At 48.2% G+C, this 21,341-nt stretch overlaps 1 protein-coding gene across 1 annotated transcript in view; it reads left to right on the top strand.

Moving 5' to 3' along the window:
* The window catches only part of LOC146813472 (uncharacterized), a 58,860-nt gene that overhangs the window by 23,629 nt on the left and 13,890 nt on the right, over positions 1-21,341 (top strand). Inside the window, exons 5-6 of the mRNA XM_085620283.1 lie at positions 19,916-20,026; positions 20,825-20,926. Coding sequence (XP_085476409.1) covers positions 19,916-20,026; positions 20,825-20,926 — 213 coding nt within the window. The remainder of the gene's footprint in view (positions 1-19,915; positions 20,027-20,824; positions 20,927-21,341) is intronic.

The raw sequence follows: 21,341 nt of genomic DNA, 5'->3' as shown, positions 1-21,341 counted from the left end.
CTCTATGTGAATAGCTCTCTGTGGGTGGCTCTCTGTGGGTGGCTCTGTGTGTGGGTGCAAAAGCAATAGGTCTCGCTTTTGAGAGAGATTAAGCTATTGACATTGTAAATAACAATGCCATTTCTTTAAATGTTTTAAAAACAAAAACATAAACAAAAATAATGTCATGAGCAATGCCAATAGCTCTAACTTTAACAATGCCGAGACCATTGCATTGTAAATGCTTGTTACAATTGCTATCCGCCACAAGGTCTGCTGCATTCACGTTGGGCCCAACCGCACTGACCCAGCCGACCGGCCCGTTACCTAGAGCGGTGCCTCGGTGTAATCATAGGACCTCTCGTTCTATCGATTCTACTCACAAAATTCCACTCCACCTAGTGAAATCGGCCCATACCTTGTTCGCTCTTCCAGGCTTGCCCTCTGTATCCAGACGACAAATCCAATTTTCCGCTTTGAGCCAGTTTGTGCACATGGAGCAGATGGATCAGTCCAGGGTCTACAAACCCTGCTGGCTAGAAGCACCAGATAGAACAAGAGGCCTCTGTTCTCTGCTCAGAAGGCTTCTCGAGGCCATGTCCACCCCGTTAGAACTAATACTGGGTTTAGCATTATAGTAACCCCCATGATATCCTTTAGAATGTTCTCAATGTCCTCCCAAAACACCTTGAGCCCAGGACAAGTGAAAAAGACATGTTCATCATTAGCCCTTCAAAAAACACATCTTCTACACATGGGGGTTGGCTGCCATACAAACGTGCGATATTTGGGGGGTCCAGTATAGTCTATTGATAGTAAAAAAAGGATTTGGTTTTAGATTTGCTGGCTGTACCATTCAATACAATATTTTCAGGGAATTTTGCCATATTGATTGTAGTTCCACACCCTGAAAGGTACCTTCCCACACCTAATAAGGTGGCATTATCTTCATGTCCTCAGCCTCCAGAAACTTCCTATACCAAGTAACAACCTCTTTACTTTCGGATCTCACACCCTGGAGTGGGGACTCAAATTCCCTGTCTCCCCTCCTGAGCAGCACTTGCAAGTCAAGAAGACAGCTGCACATACTTGAACCATGATAGGGAATCCCCAGTCTTGGCTCTTAAAACTTCCTAGGGTAGTAGCTCCTGCACTGTCATCAGCCTATAGCTTATAGAGCTCTGATGGGATGGCATCAGGACCGGCAGCCTTCCCGTTCTTAATATGTGACAGATGCTCTTTGATTTCCCCCTTAGTAATTGGTGCTTCCTAGCTTTCTTTATTCTCCACTGTAAGCTCCGGGAGCTCAATACCAGTCAACCAATCTCTGAGCCTTTTCCGGATCCAGAAATACCACTTCTGAATACAGTTCAGAAAATAAGGAGACCAAAAGTATATGCATATCCTCAACCTTATTTGAGTCATCTCTCTGTGGATTGACAACCAGTTCCCTGATGTAATTCCTGGACCTCTTAACCCTTGCCTTCCATGCCAACAACGCACCCGCTCTCTATACTCCATCTCCTACTTGATTTTATAGTTTAACCGGGCCTCCTCCAATTGTTTTAAGAGCTTTTCCCTATCACTATCGGGCCACTTGCTTTGCCCCTGTGTTCCGGCCTCCAAGGTCCCCACTTTTTGCTCCTCGTTTTTAAAATGTGCCTGGCTTCGCAAAACCCCTTGGATGTAGGCTTTAAAAGCATCCCATATTACCTCAAGTGAAGCCAATCCAGCATTAACAAGAAAAAAAAGGCACTATTTTTTTTCAGTAGAAAGTAGAAACCACCCCATAGTCAAGGAGGATATCTCTTTTTCACGTCCACCTTGAATTTTGTTTTTCTCCAAAAGACATAAGGGATGTGAAGACTGCTGCATGATCCGAGATATGCCCAGGAAACTGGTCAACCTCTTTTATTTTGCCTGCCAAATCTCTACAAAGAAATAATCCAACTTAGGATAATGCCCATATTTTTTACAATGAAAAGTGTAGCTCCTCACCCTTTAAATATCCCCATGCATAAACCAGACAAACATCTTGGAGCATACTTCAAAGAGCCTGTCTCGTCCTGGGGGCACGAGCACAATTCCTCTGGACCGGTCTAAAATGGGGTCCCAAAGAGTATTAAAATCACCCCCAATTTCCAACGGAGCAATTACCTCAGCTAGATTGAACTTAAAATTCGCACTATAATAAGGATCATACGAATTCCAACACACACAAACTCTGAGCCAGCACACCCCATAGTTGCCAAGACCCACCTGCCTAAGCGATCAGTTTTTGAGGATATTACATCGGGCTCACCTTACCAGGATCGCCACCCCCTTACAATACTCTGCCTGATCCAAAGCAACATAGCTCTCCACTCATCTAAATTTATAGACAAGAGCTCTACTCTCGCTAGCAGTCAAATGAGTTTCTTGCAAAATAATAATGTGGGGAAGGCTTTCTTCAAAATAATGCATCACCAGTCTCGGTCTGCCCCGGGTTCTGAGACCATTGATATTCCATGTTAAAAAAGATAACTCCGGACTACTACCCATCATCTTTATCAAAGCCCTTCTTCCAATGCATTATTTGAGGCATGCCGACATGATGGTATTGAGGACATGGTTTTTTCTATTTTTTCCCACTGCTCCCCACCATGTGCCCAATCCCAAACTCATGCCCAGATCCATTTCTTCGTCCCACCCTGGGGAACCCTCCCAAGACTAGCTGGCATAAGAATGCATAAAGAGCTTTCCCAGGAAAGTCTTAGTTACACTCAGGATATGCTTAACCACAGTATTTCCCCCAACCCAGCGTTCATGATCTAACCAAGACTCAAGATACAGCCCCCTTTTTAATGGTATCAATCAGTGCATGTACATCTTCCACTGCTCGGTACTTATGGATCTGGTTGTTCCACATGATACGGATCATAGCCGGGAACTTTAGTTGTACCTTTGCCCCCAGTTTAAGCAGCTCCTCTGTTCTCCTGCCCAGCTCCCACCCCCTCTGATCTGTTGCCTTGCTCCCGCTGTCTCTGATCTGTTGCCTTGCTCCCGCTGCCTCTGATCTGTTGCCTTGCTCCCGCTGTCTCTGATCTGTTGCCTTGCTCCCGCTGTCTCTGATCTGTTGCCTTGCTCCCGCCCCCTCTGATCTGTTGCCTTGCTCCCGCTGTCTCTGATCTGTTGCCTTGCTCCCGCTGTCTCTGATCTGTTGCCTTGCTCCCGCTGTCTCCGATCTGTTGCCTTGCTCCCACCGCCTCCAATCTGTTGACTTGCTCTCACCGCCTCTGATCTGTTGCCTTGCTCTCACCGGCTCTGATCTGTTACCTTGCTCTCACCGCCTCTGATCTGTTGACTTGCTCCCACCGCCTCCGATCTGTTGACTTGCTCTCACCGCCTCTGATCTGTTGCCTTGCTCTCACCGGCTCTGATCTGTTACCTTGCTCTCACCGCCTCTGATCTGTTGCCTTGCTTCCACTGCCTCTGATCTGTTGCCTTGCTCCCGCCGCCTCTGATCTGTTGCCTTGCTCCCACCGCCTCTGATCTGTTGCCTTGCTCCCATTGCCTCTGATGCCTTGCTCCTGCCACCTCTGATCTGTTGCCTTGCTCCTGCCACCTCTGATCTGTTGCCTTGCTCCCGCCGCCTCTGAGCTGTTGCCTTGCTCCTGCCGCCTCTGATCTGTTGCCTTGCTCCCGCTGCCTCTGATCTGTTGCCTTGCTCCCGCTGCCTCTGATCTGTTGCCTTGCTCCCGCTGCCTCTGATCTGTTGCCTTGCTCCCGCTGCCTCTGATCTGTTGCCTTGCTCCCGCTGCCTCTGATCTGTTGCCTTGCTCCCGCTGCCTCTGAGCTGTTGCCTTGCTCGCGCTGCCTCTGATCTGTTGCCTTGCTCCCGCTGCCTCTGATCTGTTGCCTTGCTCCCGCTGCCTCTGATCTGTTGCCTTGCTCGCGCTGCCTCTGATCTGTTGCCTTGCTCCCGCTGCCTCTGATCTGTTGCCTTGCTCCCGCCGCCTCTGATCTGTTGCCTTGCTCGCGCTGCCTCTGAGCTGTTGCCTTGCTCGCGCTGCCTCTGATCTGTTGCCTTCTCCCGCTGCCTCTGATCTGTTGCCTTGCTCCCGCCGCCTCTGATCTGTTGCCTTGCTCCCGCTGCCTCTGATCTGTTGCCTTCTCCCGCTGCCTCTGAGCTGTTGCCTTGCATACATCTGACCTAATAGTAAAAGAGAACCCTCCAACCGAAAAAGGACCGTTCCTTAAAGGTATACTCCGTATTGCCTCCTTCACTACATAAGAGAGAAAATTCATCAGGCCCTTCCTTGGTTTCTGCCTTTGAAGGTTCCTTTTAAAAGGGTCTCTATGTACACGCTGTATCTCCTGGTCAGGATTAATATCTGGCCTGTCTTTCAGGACTGTGTCCGCAACAAAGAAATTACAAAAGACTTGATATCAGCACCCCCCTTGGACTCCGAAACGTCCAAGAGCCTAAGATTATTCCTCCGGGGATGATTATCAATCCTCTCGAGATCCTCCCTTAATCCTTGATTCTGCTTAGTCAACAAGCTTATCACAGAGGTGTTTTTTCCGACATCCTGTGTAATCAAAACTACCTCCTCCTGTAATGCTCCAGTATGTGCAGCCACCTCATAAAGCTTCTGTGCTAGGGTAGAACAGGAGGCTTGAATGTCCGCTTGGTTGGCCTCCAATACTTTGAATCTACTTTTCACCTCTTCTTTTATGCCTTGGAGAATGGCAGCCAACAAATCCTCAGGTTGCGTTCTAGCTACTCCCTCTGTTTTCGTCACCTGCTGACAGTGCTCTTCTATCAATCCTGTCTCTTCTACTGCAAGCCTCGAACCTGTTGCTTGTGGGGATCTGGGCTACACTGCACTGGCCTTCAGCCGACCCACTTCCTGCTTCAGGGGTGGTGATTTATGCCAGCAACAGTAGCAGTAGGAACATTCTCCATGCTCAAATCCGGCAGGCTCGCCTCCTCTTCCGAACCTCCCTTCGCAATTTGTAAGGTTGGCAGAGTCAGAACTTTAAAAAAAAAAAAAAGAAAGATTTAAAAGAAGGGGTTACCTTAATCCGGGGGACCGGAACCTTTCTGCTCCTACCACCAGGGCTCTTACCAGGCAGCCTTGTGGGCTTCCCAATTTTAGGAGCAATGGACTCAACATCTACTGCCCTTTCAGGCAGGCATTGCCGCCCCTTCACTGCATCCTTTGCAGTTGCAGAAACATATGAAGGGGGAGGGAATTCAAAACCAGAACTTACTTTCGCTGCTGCTGTAGTCCTGGTATGCAATGTGCACCTCAAGGTTTTACCATCAGCCTTGCCAATAGATTGACCGCTCCTATCCATATGCATAGGGCGCTGGGCCCACGGGTCTTCTTCTGCCGCCTCCCAGTCGGTCCACCTACTGCTCCCCTGGAGCTGGGAGCTGTTGTATGCCTCCGAAAGCACTGCTGTAGAGGGCAAGAGGATTTCCTGGATTCGAGGCCGCCATGTTCCCGAACGAAACCCATCTAGGTTTTTAAGCTCTGCAAGGAAGTCAGCACCATATAGGGGATTTTCGGTAGTCAGAGTCCCATGGCACTCTGTTTTATGCATATCTTTCTTCCATATTTTCATAACCAAGTTTGCAGGGCTATGCGTCACCCTAGTCCGCCCTGCTCTATACAGCTCTCTTATGTAGCCTCTTTCGGGCACCACTCTCCTTTCGCCAGCAGGGACAGCTCAGACTGGTCCGCAAATGTCCAATCACTTATCACCTGTGGCTGTGTCGCCCAGGAGTAGTCTCAAGTAAGGCAGCACGATGCCCACCTCTTGTTGCTCCCTAGTAAGTGTTACCAGCACAGTTCTCGCCCCCCCCCCCCCCCCCATCCCACAGTAAAGAACAGGGGACTGCATTCACTTTTGTGAAAAAGGATTCGGAGACCGCAAGTAATGTATTCTGCAGCCTAGATAGGAACTTGGGCAGCCCTCTGCCCTCCTCAGAAAGGATAGTGGGAGTGTCCTCCACTGCCCCACATCTGCTTTGTATTCGTCAAGTACACGCCCCAAGTTATGACACTGGAATCCCTTGGGCTCTGTCATTATGTACATTCCCAAGTGTTTGAGCCCCCTGCGACGACCATTTCAGGGGGCAACTCCAATTGCGTGGGGGTCTTCACCCTGCGGGGGGGTATGCAAACGACTTGTGCCAGTTAATATGCACTCCGGCATACTTTGTGAATGTATTGAGTATATCAAGGATTTGTGGAATCAAATTCTCTGCTTCTTACAAGTACAATAGCATGTCACCCGCATATAATGAGATTCTATCCCCCCCTGCCGGGGTCCCAGCGGAGGACTTGCACCAGAGCATTTTTCCTCACCCATTCTGCCAGCGGGTCAACTGGTAGGGCGAAGAGATGGGGAGAAGACCAGCACACCTGCCGTGTTCCTTATCCTGGTCCAAATTCCCGGGACATCGCTGGGTCAGTGAATTCGACCATTTCATAGTAGGGAGGGTCTCAGGTACCCTGATGTGGATAAAAAGAATGAAGATTATTGCTCATTAGTCAGCACAATATCGCCCCATCTCTTTTCCTTGTCAGTCACAAAAAGGAGAAGATACATGAATGCAGTTCTTGGATTTTAACCACAGGTTGTTGCATAAATGGAAAAACCAGACTTCAAGGTAGCGCCTCGGTGTTATTCAGCTTTAAACAATTAGTTATGCGTGTGAAGGATGCTAGGCCTGAAAACCTTAATGCAGGTACCACCAACCTCCATTTTCTGATGTTGAACAAAGTTATTGAAAGTGACTCGAATAATGTTTTTGTATATGTTATTCTGGAAAACAGAGCCTAGAAGTCTGCCTTCCCCACATACAGCCATCCTGAATCAATATAACAACTTTAAAACATGTTTTTTGTTTCTTATGATGTGGCTATAACTCACCAGACCAACCATCTAAAGGTCTCTGATGAAAAGTTTCTTATCCGTTCAACATATTCCAAAATTCATAGATAACAATTTGTAGGTCTGAAAAATTGTTGGTGTGCCTGGAATGAAGCTTCTTTGAGAGATTTTCGGGGTCGAGATGAGTTTCAGACTTTCCAGGAGGAGCATTTACCACATAAATTCTTTGTTACGTTTGTGCTTTCTCGCTTGCCATCTGACTCCCTGGAGAACAGCAGCATAACAGAGATGTAACTTGGCTTTTGCCTGCAGGTAGGTGGGATGCTTGAAAAATATGAGCAGTGAGCTGATATGCACGCGTGCTATCGAACGTGTGCTATCTAGGAAAACTGCTGATGCTTGGAAAATGTCAACATTAACCAGGACTAGGGAAGAAGGGATTCCATCCAAGACTGCCATCTATTATACTGTCAGTTTTCATATCAATAAATATTCTGTCCTGATACTGGGCTTTTATTTTCTTTTCTTAATTTTTGTTTATTTATTTTCAATATTCATACAATACAAAACAAAATCATTGGCAAAAAGAAAAAAACAAAACAGTGGTGTGTAAATGGCCACTCTCGCAATCTGATCACATAGCAGAACATTGTCTCCTAAATCTTGGACATCAAAATAAGACACAGTGGGCTCAGCGATGCACCGTACTGTAGACGCAGATGGCCTCCGCCATCAAATAGAGGATCAAGTGAGACTATACAGAATTTGACAGTAATATACAATAGATTACCGCAATGTCCACAGGTCGCCCTTTTCCATCACCCCTTGAAGGGCTACGTCCCGGTGCATGTACACAATAAATCAACCAGGGCCGACAGTGACTCCAGCTACCGAGCCAGCCACAGAGGCAGCAGATCTAGCCCGAGCCCAGTCAATAAACGGTTCCCATATATCTCTGGGTCTGGAGGTAGGTGGCATTAGTTCCCAAAATATAGCAAGCTGGGTCTGTCCGTATGTGACCCCTGAACCCAGTCTCCGACCGTAGGTTTTCTCTTCCTTCCCCAGCATAACGCTATCTGTCGTTTGACAAATAGCAATAGCAGCGCATGCAATTTGCATTTTCTCACATGTGTGTCTCTAACATATCCCAACAGTCCGAGCAAAGATTTTCGGGGACAGTGTCAGCCCTAAAATTTGATTTATGGATTCAAAAATTTGAGACCAATATTCAGTGACAGCCGGACAAGCCCACGCCATATAGAGGAAGGAGGCCTTGAGGGCGACAGCAACAGTTGTCATCCCTAAGTCCCATTTTAAATAGACTAATCGGCGTTCTATAATAACGATGAATACATTTGAAGTGAATTAGCCGGAGTTTATAGTTAGGCGATAACTTCGTCATCTGGGCACAAAAGTATGTCCATTGGTCATCAGACAAAGGGGGAACTAAGTTAGTATTCCACTTAAGGCGAGCATTAGAAACAGTCACAGGTGCATCTTTCTGCATACAAGTATACAGCCGGGTAATAAGCTTGCGCGGCGATGGCGTGACCAGCAAGTTTTCTAGGGCAGTCAGTGGGACAGGCTGGGATGGGAAATCAGCATGTAACTCCCGACAGGCTGCATGTAATTTATGATATAAAAACGTCACTCCGAAAGATAACTTCTGACCATCTACAGCTCTGGGGGTATCCCTGAATACTCCGCCTGGGTAGAGATCAGCAAAGGTATGAAGCGACAGAGCCTGCGCCACTTGGCAGTGATTTCATCCCTGACATTGGGAAGCATGGGATTCTGCGCCAGGGGGATTGAGGGTGCGTATAAAATCTGTGCATCTGCTCTTCTACGTAGTCCATCCCAGGCCCATCTGAGGGTCTCAGTGGTATCTATGCAGTCAATGGGACGCTTACATTTTTGGTACACTGCCACCGTAAGTGGAACAGGCGCCACCGCATCCTTCTCAACTGCCACATGAGGCTGAAATGGCGTCTGGTGGACCCAGTACTGCAAGAACTGCGCCTGTGCACAGAGCGCATATAATTGCATATCCGGGGCCCCCAGCCCTCCCTGCCTCGTGGGTAAGGATAAAAGCTCCCAGGACACTCTGGCTTGGCCTCCAGCCCATACCAAGGATATTAGCAGAGAACGCAGTGTCTTAAAAAAGGATTGAGTAAGTATAAGTGGGAGATTAACGAATAAATACAAAAATTTAGGGAGGACAATAATTTTAGTCAATGCGATTTTCACTGCCAGTGAAAGTGGAAGTTTAGCCCACAGGTTCACCTTGTCCTCCAGCCAGGCAATGGCTTTGCCATAATTTAAATTCCATAAGTCTTGTAAATTCCTGCTGATCCAAATTCCTAGGTATTTCACAGCGTCATTTTCCCATTGCAACAGGTACTCCGAGGTAACCGCCTTAGTATTGTCGGTGAGTGGAAATATGACAGATTTTGACCAGTTAATGTTTACTCCCGAGAGACCCCCAAATTTGATTAGTTCCCTTAGCACTACAGCCAGATTGTACTCGGGGCGCAGAATATACAGCGTAATATCATCGGCATACAGCGAAATCAAAAGACTCCTAGCTCCAAATCCTATGCCTTTGTCGGTATGGTGTTGCCTGATGCGAGCTGCCAATGGCTCCACCGCGATAGCGAATAGTAATAGTAAAGGAGACAAAGTGCATCCCTGCCTGGTGCCTCGCGTTATATGGAACGGGGCGGAGATTATACCATTCACTCGCACCCTAGCCAATGGCTTAGTGTACAGCAATTGTATCCATTTGATGAACAGGGGGCCAATGCACATTCGTGCCAAAATTCGGAAGAGGTATGGCCAATCGAGCGAGTCGAATGCCTTTGTAGCATCCAGGAATACCACCGCTGCCTGTACATCAGGGTGCAGATAATGTAAGACTGAAAACACAGTCCTAAGGTTGTGAGATGTGGATCTGCCAGGTATTAAACCTGATTGATCCGGCAGCGCTATCATTGGAAGTAAAGGTTGCAGCCTATTCGCTAACAGTTTTGCCAAGATTTTAACGTCCACATTAATAAGTGACAGTGGTCTATACGAGTCTAATTCGGTTTCTGACTTGCCTGGCTTGAGTAAGGTAATAATGATAGCTTCACGCATCGACTGAGGCAGAATACCCGTTTCATGCGCCTCCTCATATACAGCAAGGAGTTTGGACGCCAGTTCTTCGGCATATGTTTTGTAGAATGCGGTCATCAAACCATCTGAACCGGGGGCCTTATCCAAAGGCAGGCTATTAATAACATCTTTGACATCGTCCACTGAGAACGGTAGGTGCATATATTCTCAGTCTATCATTAAACCACACCAGTGCCACCAAATCCAGGAATTCCTGCATACCCTCCGGACAAGCAGTTTGTGTGGCTGTGTAGAGATTTGTATAAAATAATGAAAACACTTGTTGAATCTCTGAGGAGCCCCTGACAACGTCACCCTGCGGACTTCTGATTTCCCGGACAAAAGCCGCGGAGCGGGGGGCACGAAGCATACCAGCCAGTGTTCTTCTCGGTCTATCTCCCTCCCCGTACCTCTGGGCCTCTGCATATTTCCCCAGAAACCTTACCTCCCTCTGTGCTTCCTCTTCATATTCCAGCAGCTTAACCTTCAGCTCAGCCAAAAGGGCGGCTTCCCCATCCATTTGTATACGTGCCTCTAAATCTTTAATTTGTGTCTCAATATTGCACAAAGTTGTTCTAATGGCCTTGAGGACGCCCGCCTGTCGAGAGATACAGTGACCCCTAATGACCACTTTAAACCCTTCCCATAGTGAGGCCACCGTGTTGACGGACCCCGTGTTAAGTGTGAAGTAGTCCATAATGTCAGTGCGTATTTCTTCTTTGAATGCCTCATCTAAAAGCGCCTGTGGGGGCAGCCTCCAAGAAAATGCCGTCCGTGTAGTGTTGGGCAGGGAGAGGGTCGCCAAGCATGGCGAGTGGTCCGAGAGGGTTCTCGACAGATGCTTAACGTCCACCACCCAGCTGCCCACATCTCTGGACAACAGCCAATAGTCCAACCTAGACCAGGCACAATGGTGTTCTGAGAAGCATGTGCCCTCTTTAGTCAGTGGGTTGCGAAGCCTCCATATGTCCACCATATCCCCCTCGTCCAACAGGGCATTTAATACCCTGCTAGCCGCTGGGTGATGTGTCCTAGCTGTGCCTTGCCTGTCCAAGTCATCGTGTAGAATGGCACTGAAGTCAATTAGAGTACACTGACACATATGAAGAGCCCCATCGCCTATGTCTGAGTTTTGCCGAGTGCTGGGATCGGAGATGAGTGGCGTGCAAGATACACATGGACCAACTTTGACCTCTTACTGTCATTAAGGCCTCTCATGTTCCATGTTAAACAATTAACTGTAGTCTCGTGGTCGTCAGCAAAGGTACATGCGCATCCCCCCCCCCGCCCCATTGGATAAACAGTACTGTCTTTGCGTCCTGAATCAGTCCTGACAATCGACAGCCACACACCAACAAACACCCCCAAAGCAGACCCCCCTAGCCCCCCACCCACATCAACCCCCCAATTAGGTTGAAGCAATTCCCCCCCCCCCCCCAAACTGAATGTTTCAGGGAAACTTCCCATGGGGGCGTATGAGTACCGGCATACTTCCCTTCCGTAGCAGGGTGGCCGAGATACTGCAAGAGATCAAACCTGCACTGCATCAATCCAAACTAAACATGTGGACTTAAGACGACATTCACTTTAACCAGCTCTCATCATGTGGTTACGATCATCTATCCCCCTTTAACCGTCTCACCCGCTAAGTTAAAACGGCATACGGGTGGGCGCAGCTTATATCGATCATAGCTTTATGAACCATTGCAGATTATTAGAACAATAAGAAAGTTCAAGGCACCTCTGTGTGACATAGAAAAGCGGGTCGCAGACTTCTGTAACCTTAAATACACAAAATGTCAGGTTGTGGAATTAAAAGCATTTGTGTAGGGGAAAAAAACAGAACACACATGTTGCATAAGTAATACAAATGTCTATTAGTTAGTAATTATCACTTAGCTGCCGTTCCTCTGCCACAGCTGGACTTGAGCATTTCTTGTTCATTTTGCCACCCACATGTTTGGCAAATTTCAAGGCTGATTTGGCGTCCGTGAAGAAATGAGCCGAGCCATCATAGGAAACTGAGTTTGGCAGGGTAGAGCAGAGAGTACGGTATCTGTGCCTGCAATAGGATCTTCTTTGCCGGTAAGAATTCTCTCCTAGCAACCTGTACTGCCGGGGTGAAGTCCGGGTAGAATGTGATTTGGTTGCCCTGGTGTGTAATTGTGCCCATCGTGCGAGCCTGCCTCAGCACCACATCCCGATCCTGATAGTTCAAGATTCTCGCCAATATAGGCCGTGAAGGAGCTCCCACCGGAGGCCGCGCTCCCAGAGTACGGTGGGCCCTCTCTATCGCAAAGACTGGTGATAGATGCGCTGCAAACAGTTCTCGAAGCGGATCCGTCACATAGACTTCCATCTTTGTGATCGCCGTCGTCTCCGGCACTCCCGTAATGCGTAGGTTATTTCGAAGCGATCTGGCTTCCAATAGTGCGCAAACTTGAGCGCACCTCCAGCATGAGTGCACGCATGTCTTCACCCTGGTCTTCAAGTTGCCCATCCGCAGACCCCCCCCTGCGGTGGTCTCCGAGTCCGATTCTCGTGGACCGACGTTGGTCAAAAGTGAGTTTGGGCTGTTTGGAGTCATGTTTGCCCATGATGAAGCAGTGCAGGCAGCCTCACCTCGCACCGTAGGTGCTTTGCAGACAGCACTTCCCCACAGGCGTCGCAATCTATCCACTACGAGTGCGATTCCTCCATGACCCAGAGTGACCAGGGAATAATAGGGCTCACCAGTGGGTGCCGCAAAATCTGCACAGACTCCTGTACAAACGCTCAGTCAGGGTCTCCCCGCCAGTCACGAGCAGCAGGCAAAACCTTCCATGGCACCAAATAGCGAACCACTGCCACTAGGTTCACCACATCCGGGGCCCGAGTATTGCGGCAGGTACTATGTTGGTCTAGTGGCACGCCATCTACACCGCACCGGCCGCATATGCCTCAGCGCTCCGACACTCCAGCCCACGAATCTCCATGGAGCCCAAAATGGTAGCGAGGTATAGCTCAACAAAGTCGCTGCTGCACAGAAACCTCAAAGTACACATCGCAGGTCTTCCAAAGCTGTAACGGGGCATCGCAACACACACAGCAGCTCCCCAATTACGCCTGCTGCTCCCACCTCGCTGCAATAGTGAGGGCACTGCTCCCGTGGAATAACCAAAATATGCACAGCCCACCGACAATGGCGCCCCAGGTGCAATCCAGCATCAACAGTTCGCCCTGCATCTTCTTTGTAGCTCAGGCAATGGCTGTGGGCGCAGGTCTGCAAACGTCTTCACCTGCCTGCTCAGCGCAGCACATCAGGACTGGATGGCTCCCCCTTCGAGCCTCGCGCCGACCTCACGGTAGACAATGAAGTGGGCGGTGTCGCAGCATAGCTTGCCTCAAATCGGGTCGTGGCTCCCCCAGACCACTGTCTTCAAGCACCAGCGTAGGACCTCAGCGCGCCTCCCCACAGGAAACGGCTGCGTCAGCAACAATCGGATACTTAAGGCCCTCATAGGCCCGTGGCGAGACCACGGCCCAGAGTAGTCAGAGCAGCCGGCACTCGCCTCCAGCCGCAATAACCCTCAGCTGCCACGCCGCACCTCGGGGCTCCCAACTCAGCGATCCAGTGGCGAATCTGGCCAAAACTTACACAGATCGTAGCTACAATTTAGGCACCTGCAGAGACGTAAAGAACGCAGGAGGTTGACTCTGTTGATGCGCGGATTAATAGACGTTAGGATCTCGGCCGGCAGAGCTCTCTCACAGTGCAGCCATTCCGCAGCTCGGCAAGCCGCAAGCCACCCCCCCCCAAATACTGGGCTTTAATATTTTAATACAACCTTTCAAAATAATAGCGTAGATTTCTTGTGTGTGTGGATCCTTTGGGGAAAGGTGTTACAGTAACCCACTAAACTAAACCTTTGTTCTAGACATTCTCTAGGCGGTATTGGATAATTATCTAATAAACATTATCTCCAGGTAAGTTGTGGGAGATACAGGTCTGTTCATCCTGCTCAAGCTGGTAAGTTGGTACAAACCTGTTCTTGCCTAAGGGCCAAGGTTACCCTACTGGGCTGTGGTTACAAGACTTGTTAAAACTTTATCGTAATACCAGTCCAAGCGATGAAGAGCCTCTGTTAAAAACACAGGTTGAGAAGAGAATGGGCACCGCAATGCAGTTGCAGAAAGGCAGAAGGGGTCTTGGTAGTGAATTCTGGCCCAGGACTACTTACCCTCCCTGATGACAAACTGATTTCACCAACTAATGTTTTGCGTTTCAAATGCATATGATTTTTTTTAGCAAAACTTCCAGCAAAAGGGGGAGATCAATAAATTATCCAAGGCCAGCAAGTGGGACTGCTTAGCCTAACAAAATCCACAAATGTAAACTTGGGAAGTGAATGGAGCTCTCACACGAATCATTTATTTAGGAGGAGAAGTTTCTACAAAAATATGTCCATACATGACAGATTGGTTCACAAGGACAGTAACGATGTGGAAGAATACATCTAGAGTTTGTGATGGGTGTGAGTGGGGGATGAGGGAGGCTCCCAACAGTGATAGTAGAAATCACTTTGGCTGCTACAGAAAGCACGTTCATCAGGTATAGGCGGAGGGGGACAGTGTGAAGGCAGCTCGAGTGGATACTGGTATTTGGATGAGCTGGTTAGGGTTTGAAGCTAGGTCAGGTGTGTCTTGCGGGCATCCTTGATCGAACTCGGTGAGGCAAAGGCTTGTGTGCAATACTGATGAGAGTGTGTTCTACTGGAGGGAGCCAAATAAGGATCGGAAACCGAGTCGGTGGTTTGGATGCTATAAAGAGATGACTCAGAAGGGGTTTGTGAGGGATAGTGATGTGCAGCATTTTTGGCCGGTGGAATAATGAGGGGAGATGCACCTGGATCACTAGCAGACCAGGTTCGGGAGCTTGTATATAGCCCTACTTTTGAGGGATGCTAAACCATCTTGTTTGCAGTAGGAGGAGGTAAGATTGTGTCTCGTGAGGTTAAACAGAAGTCCTCCTGCAGAACTGATCACCTTAGGCCAGGGAGATTATAATATTGTCAACGACCTGGAGGTTTTTCCTTTGCTCAGGGCTAAGGTGTTGATGAGAGATGTGCTAGTCTGGAATAGGAGGCGTGGTACATCTGTTTTATGCGTTGAAGATTATGGTATAAGCTCAGCTTATGCTACTACACAAAGGCTGCTCTCTATAGGGGAGGGGCCAGTACCATGTATTCTTTCAGGATAAATATTCGTATGTGATTAATGTTTTAGTCATATGTTTATTATTGGAAACAGTTGGAAAAGCGGCGGGCGAGCCACGTGTGTTTTCCGAGAACGCAAGCATTACTATGCTTGCCTAAACCACGCATATGCATATGTGTGGCTAAGACAGTGTGCGGTCTAGCTGCTGCTGGACAGAAGCAGGAAGGATCGGGAGAGGCTGGGGGGGGGTGTCGGGGTAGTTTTTAGGACTCGGGGGGGGGGGGGGGGGTCAGGTAGTTTTTAGGGCTTAAGGGAGAGTGGGGTAGTGTTTAGGGCTCAGGGGATGGGGGTTGGGGTACTTTTTTCAATTAGGGATTAGGGTTTTAGGCCTCAGGGCTGTGGAAGGGGTAGTTTTAGGTACAGCATGGGTTGGGGGGGTCAGGGTATTGTATGTTAAGGGGCAGGGTCTTAGGCCTCAGGGCAGGGGGGGTAATGGGTAGTTTTCAGGGAAGGTTTTGAGCCTCAGGGCGTGGGTGGCAGGTAGAGAGTTTATAATTTAGGGCTTAGGTCGGGGGTCGGAGTATTGGCAACCTTAGCCACACATACCCCTTTACAACGAAAATGTGTTAAGACGCTTTCGTGGTTTCGGTTTCCTTGTTTAGCCATGCATGACACTACCTTAGGACTGTTTATTAAGTCTCGCCTAGGGCAGCGCGCATGCGCTGCTCTAGGAGAGGGCCTCTTGGAATCACTTCAGACTTCCAAGAGACTTCTCCATGTGGGTCGGACTCCTCCCACACATTCCATTGGCCTTTGCGTGTGGCTTTCAATAATAAAAGCACGTAAATGGCCAAAGGCAGGTGCATGTCCCGCCTTTCCTCTAAACTATCACTCCCATTGGACTAGGGGCCTTGGGAGCGAGCAGCGGCCCGCAGTGTGCCAGCTGCATTCCGTAAATTCATTGCAGCGCGCATGCAGGCACCACTCCAGGGCTTGTTTTCCTTGGTTGCACCTCGGCAGATCGCGGCCTTGCTGTGTCACTGATTATAAACACGGGCTGGTTTGAAGTGTGGACAGGGATTACAACCAGTGCGCGTGGTAAGCCGTGTGCAGCGCAGGTCGCTGTGCGCAACACACAGGCATCCAGTGCAGAGTGCACGCAACATCCCTGACGTGCGGAACCACCCGGCGCGAGCAGCACAACATGGGCACCATCTCCGAAGTGAAGAAGTATCCAGCATGCACAGTGCAGTGTGTACTACATCTCAGAAGAATCAACTCATGTGTGCGCAGCGCTGTGTGTGCAACACATGGGAAGTGAGCACGCATCCACTATGCACATTGTAGTGGGTGCAACATCTCGGAAGTGCGGGAGTATCCAGTGTGCACAGTGTCACCGGCACTTACTTGGAAGTGCTTAGGATTGTGCCTGTGCAGCTGCAGTGCCAGGGGATCCAGTTCGCTTACTCCCATCTTGTGTGACCTGCATCTCAAGCCCTGGAAGGTGCTAAGAGTCCCGCGTCAATCCGCTCCTCGCCTTGTCCCGAGTTCTTTACTCCCTACTCCTCTGGAGCCTCGCAGCTTTCAGCCTGCAACGGAGCTGGACTGTGATGCGCTGGAGCTGGCGCTGGAATGTACAGACTGCCTGTCCTGCTCTCCCAGATAGGATTAGCCTGACATATAACACAGGGCGGAGGTCAGAAACCTCAGGCAAGGAGCTGACACCGCGCCGCGCACACAGCCTGCCCCCTTTTACGAGAACCTTTCCTCTCACTACCAGCACCCCTCCCCCAAGGCACTCTCCTCCCCAGCACTCTTTTCCAGGACCCCTCCCCCACACCTAGTGTCACGTCCGAGGAGCGCCTCTTCTAGCGCCCCTTTCTAATACCTTCATACAGCAGTGATTCTTACCAAGCACCCCTCCTCCTAGCAACACCCCTCTACCTACGGATACCCTCTCCTATCACCAGCACCCCATCTTCTCCAGCCCCTTCTACTTACCACTAACCCCTTTCCCACAGAACCCGCCCTCTCACCAGCACTCCCCTTCCCCGACTATTGCTTTCCTCAGCACCCCCTCTGTTCTTCACCTCCTCCTCCGCCAGCAGCTCTCCCCACAGTAGCACTATTCCTTTGTCAATTAACACTTCTGGTCTCACCGCCACCCCGCCTCTGACCAGCGCCGCATCCCCACACACCTTGGTCTTGCGCAGGAACACCCCGCTGTCTGCCACTGCCTCCTGGACTGATGGCCTGTCATAGCACTCTCATCGTGGGTCTACGACGTATGTAAACAAAGTTCGACCCCTTCCCCTCTTCTGCGCCTTCCTTACCTGTCCCTCGTTTGCCACTTAACATCTGTTCAGCATTTGTATCGTTTTCGCGGGAGTAGAGAGAAGGCTCGGGCGAGACGGAGGTGTATTAACAGATGGAGACTGTCTTATTACAGAAGGTCACAAACTTCCTTAACCAACAGCAATCTCCCAGTGTGGCCTAGAAAACTACAACAAGCTCTGCCAAGCCATCTTGAACTGGACCCAGAATCTAACAGCAGCAATTTGCTCAGCTTATCTCATTCCATACACGGCGAGCTTGGTAATGGAATATTCCCTCTGTACAACACCTGGCAGTGTATACCCGCCCTAATAACTGTTTCCAGACCTGGCAACTTAAAAAAAAAAAACATTGGCATAGCCAATAGGTCTCACTTTTGGGACCTTATAAGTATTTAGTTATGCAGCACGATCTCCTTGGTGCAACAACATCAACTGTTGGATGGCTAAACACTTATAAGGTCCCAAAGGTGAGACCTATTGGCTATGCCAAAGCTTGTTATTTTTTGTAAGTACTAACCCTTCTCTTTTTTCACATGCTCCTAATCCTTATTCTTTCTTCTCCCTAATCTTAATTATGCCACTAACCTTTATCTTGTTTCTCATGTATACACTCAATTGTATCCCTGTCTATACCCTTTTACCGTATTCTTTCCTTATACTTACCACATCCCTAACTTTTTATAAAATCTATTTATCACCCATATTTTACCGGTACCTTCTCCAATTTGCTTGCGATGCTTTTGTTCTTCCTTTTTCCACAAATCGCACGGTAGGTAGAGCAGGAGCAGCGAGGACGTCGTTTATTTCTGGTCTAGAAGAGATCAGCTGGGGTGATTAGCCAGCTAGTGATAGATGGCAGTGTGAGCTAAAAGCCCGTATGTGGAAGAAGAAAGATGATAAAGAGAAGGCTACTCGCATTCATTCACTCAAGCACATTTGCCATGAGAAGCAGTTAGCCCAGAGCCACAGATGCAGGAAAGGAAACAGATGAATTCATATAAACTACAAGGGTTTCAGGGCCTGTGAAAGCGGAATGGCCCAGTAGGCTACAAAGAAGGATGCAGAGCTCGTTCCGACCTTTGGGTCCCAGATATGCATGTCCCTGGCCTAGAGAAAAGAAGGACAATCAGATGAAAATATATCAGATAGAGAGGTGGTGAAAAGAAGAGTGACACTCCGAGCAGATCCTCGAGGGGTGCCCGCTGGCGCCAGTTAGTAGGGAGTCCAGTGCCAGTGATGCCAAGAGATGCTCTGGTGGCTAACATTGCGGGGTGGTCACCAGCAGGAACGCCAGAGAAATCATGATAAGAACAGAATAGAAAGTAGGTGATCATGGTGAGGGAGGTGATAAAGTTTGAAATGAGGGTGGGGCAGAAGATATGAAACCAGATTGGAAGTGGATAAGGATTGTGTGAGTTAAGTAGGGAGACGCTTGAGTCGTCTGTGAGTCAGAAACATCATCCAAACCAGAAAGCCCCTGAATATCCAAAAACAACGGTCTCCAACCTCTGCTAGTGTAAGAGCTACTTATGTTCAATGAAAATACTCCCGCTCCACTAGTCTTATTAAAGATTTAACAGTAACCACATCAGACAAGATTACATGTATTGGCTACCTTATGCAAGATTATCGGAGGCAATCGCCTCAGTGCATCAGGAATGGTTGCCAGCAGTCAAAAAAACTTTCTCGAAGTGGCATGCCTCTACTTGAGAAATACATACAGCTATAGTTGCAGTGCCCCTACCACCAAGTCAATAATATTTGTTTTAAACATACTTTTGAAATTCAACCATTTTTCTCCAAACATCAGTCTATGAATTCAGAAAATACACACATTTTTCTTGTCAGAAATACATACTTTTCAATTTTAATAGAGATATACTAATGCAGCCAAGCAAAATCTTCTATTGTACTTCACTGGGCTGCACACAGGAGAGCTACTTTCAGGTAGCTAGAGACCTACCAGTAGATCACAAGCTACTCGTTGGAGAAGCCTGTACTAAATTCTAAATATAGCTGTATGTATTTGTTTTTAAATCATGATTTAAAAGCTGGGGTTGCGTTACGTGGCGTAGTCTGATAGTAGTCAGCGTCCGTAATACAAGTGAGCACCATTTTCGCCTTTCCTTTAGGGTCTTAAGGGATTTGCAAAAGTTCCAAAGTATAGAAGAGCCTGCAATGTGTGAGCAACATCAGGAAAACAGTACATAACTAGCGAAGGCGATACCCGGAAGAGCAGGGAAAATACAAATGGGCTTTATCTTAGCCAATGTTTAAATGGTTTTGAATAAATTGTTTACAGTATTGTGGGCTCGAATCTATGTACCTTTGCAGCAAATTCAGATTGTTATCTTGTTTTGCAGGATCTCCATTTACCAACACTCGCATTCCTTTGCATAAAGATGAGCCAGTGTCAATTTTCATTGATCATCTCGGTGCAGAAATAGAAGAAAACAGAATTGACACCAACCCAGGTAATTTGAATATCAGTTCATTAGCTCTTCCCATTGAGGCACAGCTGCACCTGCGGCATTTAATTTCTCAGATTTGGCCAAATCTCTTCTCTATTTCGCTGAATTAAAATGTGTTCTTGAGGTATCAGATTGTTAGGAACTGGTAGAGCATAAGACCCTTGTACCAGGAGAGAGAGAGAGAGAGAGAGAGAGAGAAGGTGGGTGTGTGTGTGTGTGTAGGTGCGTGTATAGTGTTTTTGTCTACTTCAAGCTCACTCTTTTTGTTTAATTCAAGACCAGTCTAATGCATTTCATGACTAAGTGAAGGAACAGAAATGACTGGTCCGTCATTCTCAAGACTGGTCCTTTAGAACATAATCTAGTGATGTCCTCTTTCCAGAGTTGCCAATCTGTGATATAGACGGTGCCTCTTCTTATAAGCTGTGTGTGTGTGACTGTCAGGGGTTCAGCGAGAGACCACTGTAATGGACCACTAAAGAGTGGACACGTCTCCCACTTCCAGCCAGTCCACAGAAGGGCTGAGAGGTGATTATATTTCAGATGTGCTGTAATCACATCCTTCAACCAATCGCTCATTGATAACACTTACACAGCGGCATGATACCCTTGTGGGCGATAGAGCGCTTTACATATACACATAACATAAAAAGGCAGAAAATCAACAGCGGTCTACGTCAGCTCCTGTAAATGCATTGTGAAGGGTTCCAAGAGGCAATGCCCTCCCTCAGGCACTGCTAGAGAATGCTCCATGATGAATAGCTTGTGAAGTAATGTTCTATCTAAATGTCTCTTACATAGCAGACTATGAAGTTGTTTCATTCTGCATAAACGATGAGATGCAGGCCCGCGGCATAGACCATGAGGACAGAAAGACTTCAGAAAGCCCCCAAGGTCCCACCGGTGAGTATGTTGGAATCAACCAAATTATTATTATTTCTTTTAAAGTCCCACGATCTATGCAAACACTCAAACTTGTTCACTTTTATTGCTTTCTGTATTCTCCGAAAAACACCATCTATACATGAATGTGTCATCTGGGTGGTGGACTTTATGGACTCTGCAGCACTGTTTGGTGATGCACAGTAGTTTGATAGACCATAGAAACAGTTCCTCCGCCAGTCTGTGGAGGAGGAGGCGAGATTTATTTTATTTATTCTAATTTTTTTTAGAGCACGAACTTGACCCGTGAGGGTATCAGAGCGCTTTACACGGTCTATAGAGGTAAACAAAACAGAAAAGACTCAAGTACAGAAATATACAGAGGTTGGGGCGGGGTAGGGGGTTGCTGGGAGCATAGGGACAAAAGGGGACACAA

Source organism: Triturus cristatus, chromosome 7, assembly GCF_964204655.1.
Source record: "Triturus cristatus chromosome 7, aTriCri1.1, whole genome shotgun sequence".
Classification (NCBI taxonomy): domain Eukaryota; kingdom Metazoa; phylum Chordata; class Amphibia; order Caudata; family Salamandridae; genus Triturus; species Triturus cristatus.
The sequence above is the reverse complement of the archived record's forward strand: the minus strand, read 5'-3'. Positions and strand labels throughout refer to the sequence as shown.